Source organism: Lissotriton helveticus, chromosome 12 (assembly GCF_964261635.1).
Source record: "Lissotriton helveticus chromosome 12, aLisHel1.1, whole genome shotgun sequence".
In the NCBI taxonomy this organism is placed as follows: Eukaryota; Metazoa; Chordata; class Amphibia; order Caudata; family Salamandridae; genus Lissotriton; species Lissotriton helveticus.
In genome coordinates, this window is record NC_136073.1 from 866,468,647 (window position 1) to 866,483,363 (window position 14,717).

The following is a 14,717-nucleotide window of genomic DNA, read 5'->3' on the forward strand; positions in this document are numbered from 1 at the left end:
ATAGCAAATAATCGGCAATCGAAGATTCATACTTCGCATGGCAGCCTTGACCCGATAGACCACATTGTGGTTTTTAGCCCTTTGCATCGGATAAATCCGAAATAAGCACCCCTTCCTCACGCACTTTCAAGTAATTGCTCCAATTGCATGCTCCTTCACTCATTAGCACCGTCATGGGTGGACGTCAGTCACAGTGGGAATAGCTCCACACTTTCAAGTCCAAGTTTCAGGAATTCCTGCCCCTTGGGGCATTGTACTTACTTTCTCGATACCGTTCTCGCCGGCACCGCCCGATTTTGAATTCAGCTTGCTCTCAATTGCTATGTCCTGAAGATGATCTCGAATAGCTGAGTTCGAAACGTCGTCGAACCCCTACAACAAGAACTCTGTACACTTTGTATAATTTATTCTTGAGGAGTTCTCCTGTGTGTTGTCAATACGATGTTTATATTTTAAAGTCACCCTCCCTTAGCACGTTACGCTTGTTGTCACTTTACTATGAGTACCTGAATTTTTTCTTGCATAATTTCATAAAATAAATAACAAATGTTATTTTGACTGACATGTCCCTGTTCATATTATTTATCGCTCCCTGAGATATTTATTATCTATCTCGAATCTAGCGCATCGTCACTAATTCTGACACTGCTTCCTTCCATGGACCTTTATGGCCACATAAGAACCATTGTTTTTCTAAATCATTAGTTTACCCCAGGTTTACTTATTGGGGTCCCCTTGTTTTCCATATTACATCCTTAGGATGGAGGACTGGCGAGGACTGGTCATCTTTAGGATGCTGGGAGGCCTGACGAGGACTGGTCATTTTTAGGATGCTGGAAGGCCTGATGAGGACTGGTCATTTTTAGGATGCTGGAAGGCCTGACGAGGACTGGTCATTTTTAGGATGCTGGGAGCCCTGACGAGGACTGGTCATTTTTAGGATGCTGGGAGCCCTGATGAGGACTGGTCATTTTTAGGATGCTGGGAGGCTTGACGAACACTGGCCATCCTTTGAATACCAGGCCTGTCGAGGACTGGTCCTCCTTAAGATTCCAGGCCTGACGAGGACTGGTCCTCCTTAAGATGCCAGGCCTGACGAGGACTGGTCATTCTTATGATGCCAGGCCTGACGAGGACTGGTCATTCTTAGGATGGAAGCCTGATGGGGACTGGTCATTCTTAGGATGGAAGCCGGACGAGGACTGGTTATCTTTTTTTACTGATAGAAGTCAGACAACTAACATGGGTCCTTTTCGCTTGGCGGGATTAATGAGGAAATTAGGATGTAGTCCTATTTCTTACTCTGACAATACTCAGCTTCTACCCTCTTTTGATAAATCTAATCCCAACATTCACGCCGTCTTCTCGGAGGGTTTGAGGGCCATTTCTGACTGGATGAGGGACAACTTCCCTAGAATTAATGCAGAGAAATCGGAGATTATGTTGTTTGGAGATGCGGTGGTGAGTTGGACTCCTAGCTGGTGGCCAGAGGAATTGGGCTCTGCCCCTACTCCTGAAAAAGAGGTCAAAAACTTGGGAGTCCGCATAGACCAGAAACTCACTCTAGGAGAGCATGTCACCACTACTGCGGGGCATGTTTTCACACACTTCTTTATTTATTTATTTATGCAATTTGTATAGCACACAAATACCCAAAGGTGTCTCGGCGTTGAAGACAGTAAATACAGAGCAGTTAGAATGATTAATTACTGGTTAAAGAGCCACATTTTTTTACTGACTTCCTGAAGGTTAGGAGAGAGGGACTAGCCCTGATATGAGGGGGTAGGGTGTTCCACAATTTTGCTGTGGCAACTGAGAAACATCTGTCTCCCCATGATGATTTCTTTGTGCGAGGGACTGTTAAGAGGCGGGCTGAGGAGGAACTCAGTAGTCGATTGGGAGTGTAACGGCATAAAGATCTTCTTAGGAACTAAGGTCCAGAGTTGTTAACTGCTCTGTATGCTATACAGAGTGCCTTGAATTTAATTCGGTTTCTAACCGGCAACCAATGAAGCTGGCGAATTACCGGGGAAATGGATTTTAATTTAGGCGTGCCTGACAGAATACTGGCTGCTGAGTTTTGAATTAACTGCAACTTATTCAAAACTTCTTCCTGAGCATTTAAGAAAAGGCTATTGCAATAATCGATCTTAGATAAGACCAGAGTGCACAGAAGGGTTTTTCCTGCCCTCAAAGGAAGGAAGGGAAGAAGTTTTCTATTCATTTTGAGAGTGAAAAAAGATGAAGACACCAACGCATTTGCATGGTGTATAAATAAAGCTTATCATCAAACATCACTCCCAAATTCCTAACCTTGGTGACAGGAAGCGGGGAGGGGGATCCCATTTCAGTTGGACACCAAGTTGGGGACCAGCTAGGGACTAAACTGCTGAAAGTCATTACCTCCGTATTATCGGAGTTCAACTTCAGGCAGTTGCGAGACATCCAGAAACTGATGTCTCGCATCGCTTCTTGAACATTTGGTATCCTTAGGGTTCCAAACACGGCTCGCACTGGTCATTCTTGCATCACCCGCCTGGCCGGGTTCTATCCTTTGTCACTTAACCAGGATGAGATCCTGCCCTGTAATGTTTCCTGTGATTCAGATCCCCCCCCCAATTTTGGGCCAGTCCTTCAATGGGGAACTAATATTTGGGGCTTCAGAGTCAGGCACTTGATTTTTAAGGGTTATTCGCTTTGCTAGCGTAAGACTTGGTGGTGACCACGGGACCACATGGAACGGAGGAACGCTGGTGCTCAATGTCCGATCCATTGGAGCTGTCATGGGCGGCTTCGCTTTTTAACGTTATCACTTCTATAAGATGTAAGGCGGCTTTGGCTTGAGTTCTTTAAGGAAGAAGGACCTCATCCTTGCCAGATTTTCAGGATAAATACTGTGTAAAAATGATCTTGATAGATGCGAAGTATGCAAAAGGTCTCCAATAGATTTCCTGAAAACAGGCACATATCTGGGAATACCTTGGGCACCACTGATGTAGAAACTTCACTCTCATTTGGCACGCAGATTCTGGTTGCAGCCTAGGCCTGGGCAGTGAACTTCGCTCCGTTCGGGGAGTTTGCAGAGTTTTGGCACTCCGCACTCTGTGGAGCTCGCGGAGTGCAGGAAACTCCGCATTGCGATGTGCAGCGGAGTTTTTTCCCCGCTCACAATCGCGAACTTTGTTCACGAATGCGAGCTGCCGCTCGGGTAGAATTTGGCAGGAATACCAGCACAAACTGCAGTTCACACTGCACTTCGCCACTCGCGGAACTTTGCAGAGGTTTTTTCTAACTTTGTGGAGTTTCACATAGCAAAACTCCGTGAACTATACCCAGGCCTGCTGCAGACCAACAGAATGCATTGTGGGAAATGTAGGCCTGTTATCTCTTGCATACCATATGGCACTTAGTACATCTCTGAGGAGTGACCCCTGACCTAAAAGCCCTCCTCTGCCATATCGTGCCACTACCATATGTTGAGAACCCCCCCCACAAGCAAAGACATCCACAGGTGTAATTTGTAAGTCAACTTTCCCCCTCAAATTATAAAAATAAAAGGGAAGAATTAGGAAATAAATGCAAGACCTCGATTTCAAGGTGCATTCTAGGAAGCCACATAAAAAATAAAAATAGCAGGAACTTACAAAGGCCTCACCTGGGCTGGAATCTCTGAATGCCGCCCCCTGTCACATCCCACAAAAGAAATGACCTTATTCCCTGGCCAGGTTACTCAACCTTGTGAAAGTGAACTCTCTGTGGAGGCAAACAGAGCTGTCTTCGGGTTACAAGCCCTTGTAACCGAGAAGCTCTCACTTTCTCAAGCACATACATGTTTAATGACGCGCATTACCCCTTCCAGCCTCGATGCTGTGTACATCTGAAGGCGTGGATAAACAGCTGACCACTGTGAAAAGGGTATCCTCCAAGAATGGAAATGTTTACCTAGGCGAGTGAGTGTTTATTTTGCACATAGAGGTATGCTCAGTCATTGTGCACTCAGTGCCTTCTAGCACAGCGCGCCATCACTCGCCTTTGTCTGCTTTGCGTGGGCAATTACAATATTGGATTAATAGGAACCACAAACTGTGTATGAGTAATTGTCATAACTTGATTAGCAGAATCCCCTGGGGTGTGGCCCACACAATAGCTGCTGGAGCCGCAGAATTGTAAACACATCAGGGGAGCTGTGTGTCCTGGCCCCACAACCCCTCCTGAGACACCACAAGCAGTGTTGTGTGTCACAGACACCCCCATGGCACCCCCGAGTGTGGCAAAATTTCATCTAGACATACTTCTGGGTGATTTTTTTTTAGTAGGCCTTGACATTTTAGGAGGTGGAGAAAAATGTTTCCTATGCTTGGAAAATAGGCTAAATTCTCGAATTTTGGTTACCCGAAGTTTCACATTTTTCATTTTCCCATAATATTTTTAAGTGAGCGCACGCTCGCCTACAGACGCCGTGTGAGTGCCAACTGGGGGACTGGTTTATATAGAAATTGTCGTCCCCCTGCACGTTTTCTGCTTGAACTGGTGTCCTGCATGGAACACGCGAGCCTTTTTTATGTGACGTGTATATACTCGCTTAAGAAAATCACGTAAGACACCAGCTAACACAATTTTGCTATAAAAGTGTAATTTTGTATATTTTTGCTGTAATTTTGGGAATTTTTTTTTGGTTTTCCATACTCCTAGCCTGTAGTTTGGTGAAATCAAGAAACTTTGGCACACACAAAGGCACCCTAAGTTTATCAATTTCACCAGACTAAGAAAGGTTCACTAATAAATACATTTTCTATTTCTCTATCATCATTTCCTGATGCGTAATTGCTGGTAAAAGGAAAATCACGTAGTATGAAATGGTGGCATAACTAAAAGTCATGAAATCCCCATATACAATTGGAACTGACCTAGCGTCCAACTCACACCAAGGGCCTGATTCCGATGCGGTTAGGAAATCATTCCGACCGAATCGGTTTGGGAATGGATTCCGACCAACTCGAATCGGGAGAGTCCGACTAACCGAGGACAATGCATCCGGATGCTTCCAGATACGATTTGGTTGGACTCTCATTGACTTCAATGGGAGCCTGTGCTCCGACCGAATGCATAGGCTCCTATTGAAGAAAGGGGTGGCTGTGGAAAATCGGGCACCCTGTGGCGGGCACCCCCCTCGTGCCTGCCACACTGTTCATAGCTGGTAAGGGGGACACATGGGTACCCCCACGGGCCCAATTGGGAAGGTTCTGAGTGTAGGGGGGCCCGCTACGGGCCCCCAAAGTCTGATTCCGACTGCTGATTCGAGCCAGACGGCACGATTCGGAAAGGCTGTCTGAATCCAGCATCGTAATCGGGTGTTTGGAAACGCGTTCCGTAGAGACGCACGATTCTGCTCCGTACAGCTCGGTCATTCCAAATGACATCGGGTCGGATTGAGATATTCCTAACGTCTAACTCGCATGGTACTCCGTTGGTTGGAAAACTTTCTGATTTGGTTCGAAAGACACGTTCCCGATTCGATTTGGATGGAGCATATGCTGCTAGGAGGCCTTCCCAACCGCATTGGAATCGGGCCTCAAGTGAGTGTCACAATTTTCTTTGCTGCTGCCAAAAAACATTGCTCCTCTGTACTGTTTCGCCTGTGAACATTCGGGTGTTCATTTTTTCTCTTCCTGTACAATTAACGATTTTTAGCCGGTACTTCTGGGTAAATAAATTGTGCAATCGACATTTTCCCCCCTTTTTAAAAACCATAGTTAGTGTCTGTTCACAGTGCATATGGAACTGGCAATAAAACCTTTTAAATGTTTGCCGTTCCTGTGCCAGCCACATCCCCTCCGTCCCCCGTTCAGGAACCCATGCCCCTGAACGGTGAATGGAAAGGGTTAACAGCAGCAGTCAGGGGTCCATGAACCACTTTGAGGGAGTTGTGACCACTAATGGTAGAGTCAGGGTGGTTTCTGGGAAGGAATGTGCATTTCAGTTCAGTGTGGAAGGGATTCCAATGTTCTCAGTCGCCAACTCTACCATATGTCTAATGTGCCAACCCACGCTGGCGTGCCCACGACCTGGCAGTGCCCATGGGGCATGAAGGAGTTTATTGTACTTTAATAACCTGCACGTGTACTTCCTGTCATGTGGCGGCTACACTACCTGTCCAGGTTACCTAGAGACAGAGGAGATATGTCTGAACAAAATGTAATATATTCTTGACTAAGGTTTGTTTTTGCCCACCACAGAGCTCAAGAATTTGAGAAAACATTAGGTAGGTCACTTTTAGCATTCAGGGCCAGAATACCTGAGCAGCACCAACTACCTACACTCAGTCTCACTCTCACACACGCTCCACATCCGCAAAAAGCAAAACTGGAGGTCGCTCCTTCTACATCACACCCAAGATGTGGAACGACCTCCCTCTACACATCAGAGCATCCGACCTCCCTCTACACATCAGAGCCTCCGACCTCCCTCTACACATCAGAGCCTCCGACCTCCCTCTACACATCAGAGCCTCCGACCTCCCTCTACACATCAGAGCCTCCGACCTCCCTCAACACATCAAAGCCTCCGATCGCCCTCAACACATGAGAGCCTCCGACCTCCCTCTACACATCAGAGCCTCCGACCTCCCTCTACACATCAGAGCCTCCGACCTCCCTCTACACATCAGAGCCTCCGACCTCCCTCTACACATCAGAGCCTCCGACCTCCCTCAACACATCAAAGCCTCCGATCGCCCTCAACACATGAGAGCCTCCGACCTCCCTCTACACATCAGAGCCTCCGACCTCCCTCTACACATCAGAGCCTCTGACCTCCCTCAACACATCAGAGCCTCCGACCGCCCTCTACACATCAGAGCCTCCGACCTCCCTCTACACATCAGAGCCTCCGACCGCCCTCTACACATCAGAGCCTCCGACCTCCCTCTACACATCAGAGCCTCCGACCTCCCTCAACACATCAGAGCCTCCGACCTCCCTCAACACATCCAAGCCTCCGACCTCCCTCAACACATCAAAGCCTCCGACCGCCCTCAACACATGAGAGCCTCTGACCTCCCTCAACACATCAGAGCCTCCGACCACCCTCAACACATCAGAGCCTCCGACCTCCCTTAACACATCAGAGCCTCCAACCTCCCTCAAAACATCAGAGCCTCCGACCTCCCCTAACACATCAGAGCCTCCGACCTCCCTCAACACATCAGAACCTCCTACCGCCCTCAACACATCAGAGCCTCCGACTGCCCTCAACACATCAGAGCCTCCGACTGCCCTCAACACATCAGAGCCTCCGACCTCCCTCAACACACCATAGCCTCCGACCTCCCTCTACACATCAGAGCCTCCGACCTCCCTCAACACATCAAAGCCTCCGACCTCCCTCAACACGTCAAAGCCTCCGACCGCCCTCAACACATGAGAGCCTCTGACCTCCCTCAACACATCAGAGAATCCGACCACCCTCAACACATCAGAGCCTCCGACCTCCCTTAACACATCAGAGCCTCCAACCTCCCTCAAAACATCAGAGCCTCCGACCTCCCCTAACACATCAGAGCCTCCGACCTCCCTCAACACATCAGAACCTCCTACCGCCCTCAACACATCAGAGCCTCCGACTGCCCTCAACACATCAGAGCCTCCGACCTCCCTCAACACACCAGAGCCTCCGACCTCCCTCTACACATCAGAGCCTCCGACCGCCCTCCACACATCAGAGCCTCCGACCGCCCTCTACACATCGGAGCCTCCGACCTCCCTCTACACATCAGAGCCTCTGACCGCCCTCTACACATCGGAGCCTCCGACCTCCCTCTACACATCAGAGCCTCCGACCTCCCTCTACACATCAGAGCCTCCGACCTCCCTCTACACATCAGAGCCTCCGACCTCCCTCAACACATCAGAGCCTCCGACCTCCCTCTACACATCAGAGCCTCCGACCTCCCTCAACACATCAGAGCCTCCGACCTCCCTCAACACATCCAAGCCTCCGACCTCCCTCAACACATCAAAGCCTCCGACCGCCCTCAACACATGAGAGCCTCTGACCTCCCTCAACACATCAGAGCCTCCGACCACCCTCAACACATCAGAGCCTCCGACCTCCCTTAACACATCAGAGCCTCCAACCTCCCTCAAAACATCAGAGCCTCCGACCTCCCCTAACACATCAGAGCCTCCGACCTCCCTCAACGCATCAGAACCTCCTACCGCCCTCAACACATCAGAGCCTCCGACTGCCCTCAACACATCAGAGCCTCCGACTGCCCTCAACACATCAGAGCCTCCGACCTCCCTCAACACACCAGAGCCTCCGACCTCCCTCTACACATCAGAGCCTCCGACCTCCCTCAACACATCAAAGCCTCTGACCTCCCTCAACACGTCAAAGCCTCCGACCTCCCTCAACACATCAGAGCCTCCGACCACCCTCAACACATCAGAGCCTCCAACCTCCCTTAACACATCAGAGCCTCCAACCTCCCTCAAAACATCAGAGCCTCCGACCTCCCCTAACACATCAGAGCCTCCGACCTCCCTCAACACATCAGAACCTCCTACCGCCCTCAACACATCAGAGCCTCCGACTGCCCTCAACACATCGGAGCCTCTGACCGCCCTCTACACATCGGAGCCTCCGACCTCCCTCTACACATCAGAGCCTCCGACCTCCCTCTACACATCAGAGCCTCCGACCTCCCTCTACACATCAGAGCCTCCTACCACCCTCAACACATCAGAGCCTCTGACCGCCCTCTACACATCAGAGCCTCCGACCTCCCCTAACACATCGGAGCCTCCGACCTCCCCTAACACATCGGAGCCTCCGACCTCCCTCAACACATCAGAGCCTCTGACCTCCCTCTACACATCAGAGCCTCTGACCTCCCTCTACACATCAGAGCCTCCTCCTCCTCACTTCCTGAGAATTTCAAGAAACTGAAAACCTGGCTATTCATATAAGCACCTTTGGACCACACACCTGCACACCTTACCCTAGTGCCTGGATACCCTCTTGGGTGATTAGTGTGTTATACAAATCAACATAACACTTTGCAATATTCAGCGCTCACACTTAAATTCCTTTTTTTTTCCCTGAGAGTGCAGATTTCATTTATGAATATTAATACATAGCATTCCGATTCTGTATTTGAAAGGGACGTCCTAAACACGCCCTTCGGAAATACGGATTCAGTATGTAGTCCCAAACTCAAATTGCGGCTCTGTAACCTGTTACTCAATCACAGCTTGTGTTTCTTACATATCTTTTTGCTGTTGCAAATGGCTCAATTCTGCAAATCGAACCCTTTGCGGCTGCAAAAAGCCCTGGTACAGCCGGCCCTTTGTCCAATGTTCTTTAGAGGCAACCCATGGTCTGTTCAGAGAACCTTTGAGCAGGGCCTGTCAGGTCAAGTTAGGAGTAAATTAAATGTAAATACCAGCATTTGTAAAGCGCACAGCTACCTCCAACGGAGGTGCCCTGGCGCTGGGGGCCGTCGGGAAGATTAAGCAACCTATTGCCCAGAGTCACATGGTGCTGGGCTAACCTGCCGCAGGAGCCGGGGATCGAACCGTGAACCCTGTGGTCCGGAGTCAGGCACTCTGGCCGCTGTGCCACACCTCTTTAAGATCAGATTTCAGAAAGGAATGTGTAATGATGCTCGTAGGGGTACTTGTAATTGGAACAGTGCGCTCCCTGCTGGCTTACTTGCATTACACATTTACAATCCGATGCACCGTGAGATAAAGTAATTTGTTCAGAATGAAAGATGGCTGACAGGGCGCCAGAGGAACAGTTAATAGAAGTCAGACCTTGGGTTTCTGAGGCCCGCGCTGAATTCAGCAGATTCCTTATTTCATTAGGAGGATTTAATACTGAGAGGTATTTTTCTGTCATTTCAGGCTGGGGCGGCTCTAGGCTCATGGCGGCCCTGGGCAGGGAGCGTAGGTAGGGGGCCCCGGAAGAGGGGGTCCGGGTGGGACGGAGCGCAGAGGCCAGTGAAGAAGGGGGGGGGGTCAGGGTGGTTGGAAGTGGAACCGAGCCGGAGGCCGCCAAATCCCTGCCAGGGACCGCCATGCAAATATGTATCCATCCTCAGAGGATTATTATATTAAGGATATATATTGGCGTGGCGGCCCCTGGGGTTTGGCAGCCCTGTGCAGGTGCACAGCTTGCACATGCCTAAGGCCGCCCCCCTGTTTCAGGTCTTGGAGTAACATTGGAGCGGAGTCTTTCACGGGCCAAACATTCTCGTCAGAGACTAATTCTTTCTTTCTCTACTCCAGCATAGACTGAAGGCGGGACATGCCCACACCGGCCCTGGAGCCATCTGCCTCCCCGCCCCAAAGCACTCTTTATACAAAAGGAGGGATTTTTCATAATCCTGTTGTGCTCAATCAAAAGTATTTGAGAAACCCCAGCATGCATTGTGGGGCGTGGGGAGCACACCTATTTTGCAGATGTGCCCAGAACATTCAAGGTCATGTGTGGACAATGGTGGAACTTTAAAAAGGGTATAAATTCTTTTTTACTCGCTTTTTTGCAAAATAGCTCATTTACACTTCAGCACAGATTTAGGGGCATATTACCAAGGGCCTTATCGCCGCTTTAGCGGGAATTTTTCCCGCTAAAGCGGCGATAATTTCATCGCCCTATTACCTAGCTGTCGCTAACACCAGTTAGCGACAGCTAATAGGCGATAGCGGGCATTTAGGGGCCCACTATGCATGTCAGCGATAATTATCGCTAATGACATGCAAAGTGGGCGTGCCAAGATGTTAGAGACTGGAAACGGTCGCTAACATCGCTATCACCTATTACCAACTTTTGGAAATAATCGCGCTAAGCGCGATTATCTCCAAAAGCTAATGGCTGCCCAGAGCAGTTCTTAGCCATGGTATCCAATGGAAGGTGGATAACATGGCTAAGAGCATTGTCACGATAATGCATGAAGATCGCTGATTTTACAGCGATATTCATGCATTTCCCACGATTTTTACCGCTTTTGAGATAATATCAAGGTATCTCAGCGGTAAAAATCGTCGGAGCGCGGCGATATTTTAATACCCGCTAACCAAGCTTAGCGATAATTATCGCTATAGCTTGGTAATATGCCCCTGTATTTGTTCGGGGTCAGCGCACGCGCAGGCCACTAGCTATTAGCTCGGAGCGCAAAATTGAGAAAAAAGAAGTAAGGTACATAAAATGAGACCTAATAGTTTTTTCTTTAACACATCCACAAAACTGGTGCACCAAAAATTTGAAGTCACTTCGACAAGTGCAAATTGTTCCCGCGATTTTTTGCACCGTGTGCTTTGCGCAAAGGCTAGATGGGCACACGAGACTAGTGCAGCGCCTCGTCTGGGGTAGTAAGCGCTATATAAATGCAATCTAAACACAACATTGTGCTCGCTGAGGGTCATGGTTTGTTAGCCAGAGATCCCACAACTTACGCCCTTGTTTATTACCGACGCTTGTTATCACAAACTCCCAACTTCACAGCGCTGCCACTGAGTGCCTTTTTAACACAAACCTGGTAAGCGTATGGACAATATTGAGGTGGTGCCAGGCCGTGGCAGCTCACCTGGAGTTGGAACATTACAACTTGTAGGGGGGCGTCAGTACTTCCGGGTCAGCAGAGCCCGGGTTTTATCCGTCACTTCGGTACATTCATCTAGTACCATTTCCGCTGTTATGATGCGTAATTTGGAAGCTGATAACCTTGGAGAGGAAATCTGGCGTCCTGCCAACACTGAGGCCTGCAGTCACACCCTGCTTCGGGCCATCGCACACGCAGATCTCCACAGCAGGCGCACGAACCCGGTGAACTGCCGCGCACCGTTGCTCCTGGAGATGTGAGCCGGGTGCAGGGCAGGCGAAAGTTCGGCGCGGGGTTTCTCTCTTACGCACGACAGGGAGTTTGATTTCCAAAGGGGGTGGCAGGCAACAAGTTTGGGCAAGCGGGCAGGGGCGGGCTGGCACCGCCCGCTGATGGACTCGTGAGAAGCGGTGCGCACAGCTCCAAAGGGCACGGGAGGGGGCGTGGGCAGCCTGGCCCCTCCCCTGCTGCTGCAGCCTCCCTTCAAAGACACTGTTGGTGAGTGACACCCAACTCAGGGGGGCGTGGAGTGCCCAGGACTCTCTCCAGGAGGGGTGTCCCGCAGCCGGACAGGCCCCTCCCGGCTCCGCCCTCCCTACATTCAGAAGCGCCGGAGCGCACACGGCCGGGAGAAAACAAGAACACGGCAGCTCACGGAGCCCAGGAGCACACATCGCGGAGAAAAAAGTTGTTGCAGTTAGGGCCCCGGGAAGGGCGCCTTCGAAAGGCGCTCCTTGGCTGGTGCGCAAAGGGAAAGGCCACCTGGCTGTGCTGGTGCGCAAAGAGGCCACCTGGCTGCGCTGGTGCGCAAAGGGAAAGGCCACCTGGCTGTGCTGGTGCGCAAAGAGGCCACCTGGCTGCGCTGGTGCGCAAAGGGAAAGGCCACCTGGCTGTGCTGGTGCGCAAAGAGGCCACCTGGCTGTGCTGGTGCGCAAAGGAAAAGGCCACCTGGCTGCGCTGGTGCGCAAAGGAACGGGCCACCTGGCTGCGCTGGTGCGCAAAGGAAAAGGCCACCTGGCTGCGCTGGTGCGCAAAGGAAAAGGACCTGGCTGCGCTGGTGCGCAAAGGAACGGGCCACCTGGCTGCGCTGGTGCGCAACGGAACGGGCCACCTGGCTGTGGAACGGGCGCCTTGCCGGATAATTATTAATTACAACAACAATAAAACTAATAGAAGCACAGAGAGAAGAGGCTGCTGGGACTCGGAGTTGCAGGCGGACTTTTTCCAGTTGCTTTCCTCCAGGACTCTGTTAGACTTTGAAAGCTGATGCACTGTGCCCTCTTATGCCAACCCGCCCTGGCAGACCGCGCGCTGTGCGCCAAGGAGCAGCCCGGGCAGCTTGCCGCGATGATTCTTTGCTAGGCCAATAGAAGATACCCCCCGATTGGTGGCTTTTGACTCTCGAGAGGATTTGTGGCCCTCGGACGCCAAAGATGCTGAATTCCAAGAAGGTCCCGACCCCGGTGGCGCTGGTCATGTCCCCGCGGATCTCTCCGCGGACCTCCCCGCTCAGCTCCCCCCGCCACTCGCCCCTCAACTCCCCCCGCCACTCGCCCGTCCACTCGCCCCGCAACTCGCCGCTGAACTCGCCCCGTAACTCGCCTCTGCTCTTCCGGAAGCTGCTGCTGAACCGGAGCAGCCGGGTGCAGCGGCGGTTCACCCTGGCACACCCCCTCTGGTAAGGGCAGCGCGGCCGCCGCGGCGCGCGCAGGCTGGCAGGGCGCGCGGAGGGGGTGCCCGCCCGGGGACGGTGTGTTTGGGTAGCTGCACCTGTCCTCCCGGTGTGGTTGGCACTGCACATGTGTGTGCGTTGTTAGCAACACGTCTGTGCTTTCTATGTGGTTAGCCCTCGACACGTGGCATGGATGCGGTGACTGCGGTATGGACAGGGCTTTGTTTGCAGTGTAGCTGTGGCAACGGTGTGCTCAGCACTGCACCTGTGGCATGTGTGTGATTAGCAGTTCACCTGTGGTATGTGTGTGTGTGGTTTGCAATGCACCTGTGGTTTTTGTGATAACAGTGCGGCACATATGGTTCCTGGTGCTCCTGGGATGCCAGGCTGGATAGTGGACAGGTCACCTGTGCCACGTGCAGCTGGCAGGGCCCTCGTGGTGACGGCGTGGGTATCCGTGCACCCTCGTGTAGTTTGTATTTCACATGTGAAAGGTGCGCACTTAGCACCACTATTTAAAATCATGTGTGTTGTTTGTGTTGACCCTGTGTTAGGTGTTTAGGGTGCCCCCCCGTGTGTCCTGTTAGAAGTGCACCTGGGTATCTGTGTGGCCAGCAGTGCTCCTGTAGTGTAAGTGAGGTTAGCAACACGCCTGTAGCATGTGGGTCTTAGCAGCGTATGGGCGAACCTGTGTTATGTGTTGTTAGGAGTACCCACGTGGTATGTATGTAGGCAGAAATGCCTATTTTGTGTGCGTGTTGTGGCACTGCACTTGTGGTGCGTATATGTGTGAGGCCAGCAAGGCACCTGTGACGTGTGTGGTTGGCACTGCACCTGTGACGTGTGTGATTGGCAATGCACCTGTGACGTGTGTGGTTGGCACTGCACCTGCTGTGAGTGAGGCCAGCAAGGCACCTGTGACGTGTGTGGTTGGCACTGCACCTGCTGTGAGTGAGCCCAGCAAGGCACCTGTGACGTGTGTGGTTGGCACTGCACCTGTGACGTGTGTAGTTGGCACTGCACATGCTGTGAGTGAGCCCAGCAAGGCACCTGTGACGTGTGTGGTTGGCACTGCACCTGTGACGTGTGTAGTTGGCACTGCACATGCTGTGAGTGAGCCCAGCAAGGCACCAGTGACGTGTGTGGTTGGCACTGCACCTGCTGCGAGTGAGTACAGCAGGGCACCTGTGACGTGTGTGGTTGGCACTGCACCTGTGACATGTGTGGTTGGCACTGCACCTGTGACGTGTGTGGTTGGCACTGCCCCTGCTGTGTGTGAGCCCAGCAAGGCACCAGTGACGTGTGTGGTTGGCACTGCACCTGTGACGTGTGTGGTTGGCACTACACCGACTGTGGGTGAGCCCAGCAAGGCACCTGTGACGTGTGTGGTTGGCACTGCATCTGCGGTGTGTGAGCTCAGCAAGGCACCAGTGACGTGTG

General features: G+C 51.5%; 1 protein-coding gene across 6 annotated transcripts in view; it reads left to right on the forward strand.

Moving 5' to 3' along the window:
* The window catches only part of PDE4C (phosphodiesterase 4C), a 1,009,779-nt gene that overhangs the window by 542,790 nt on the left and 452,272 nt on the right, over nt 1–14,717 (forward strand). Inside the window, exon 1 of one of the 6 annotated variants that reach the window (XM_078670889.1) lies at nt 12,610–13,283. The exons of the other annotated variants lie outside the window; for them this stretch is intronic. Coding sequence (XP_078527015.1) covers nt 13,039–13,283 — 245 coding nt within the window. The 5' untranslated portion in view covers nt 12,610–13,038. Of the gene's footprint in view, nt 1–12,609; nt 13,284–14,717 lie in introns of those variants that run through there. 6 annotated transcript variants of the gene reach the window in all.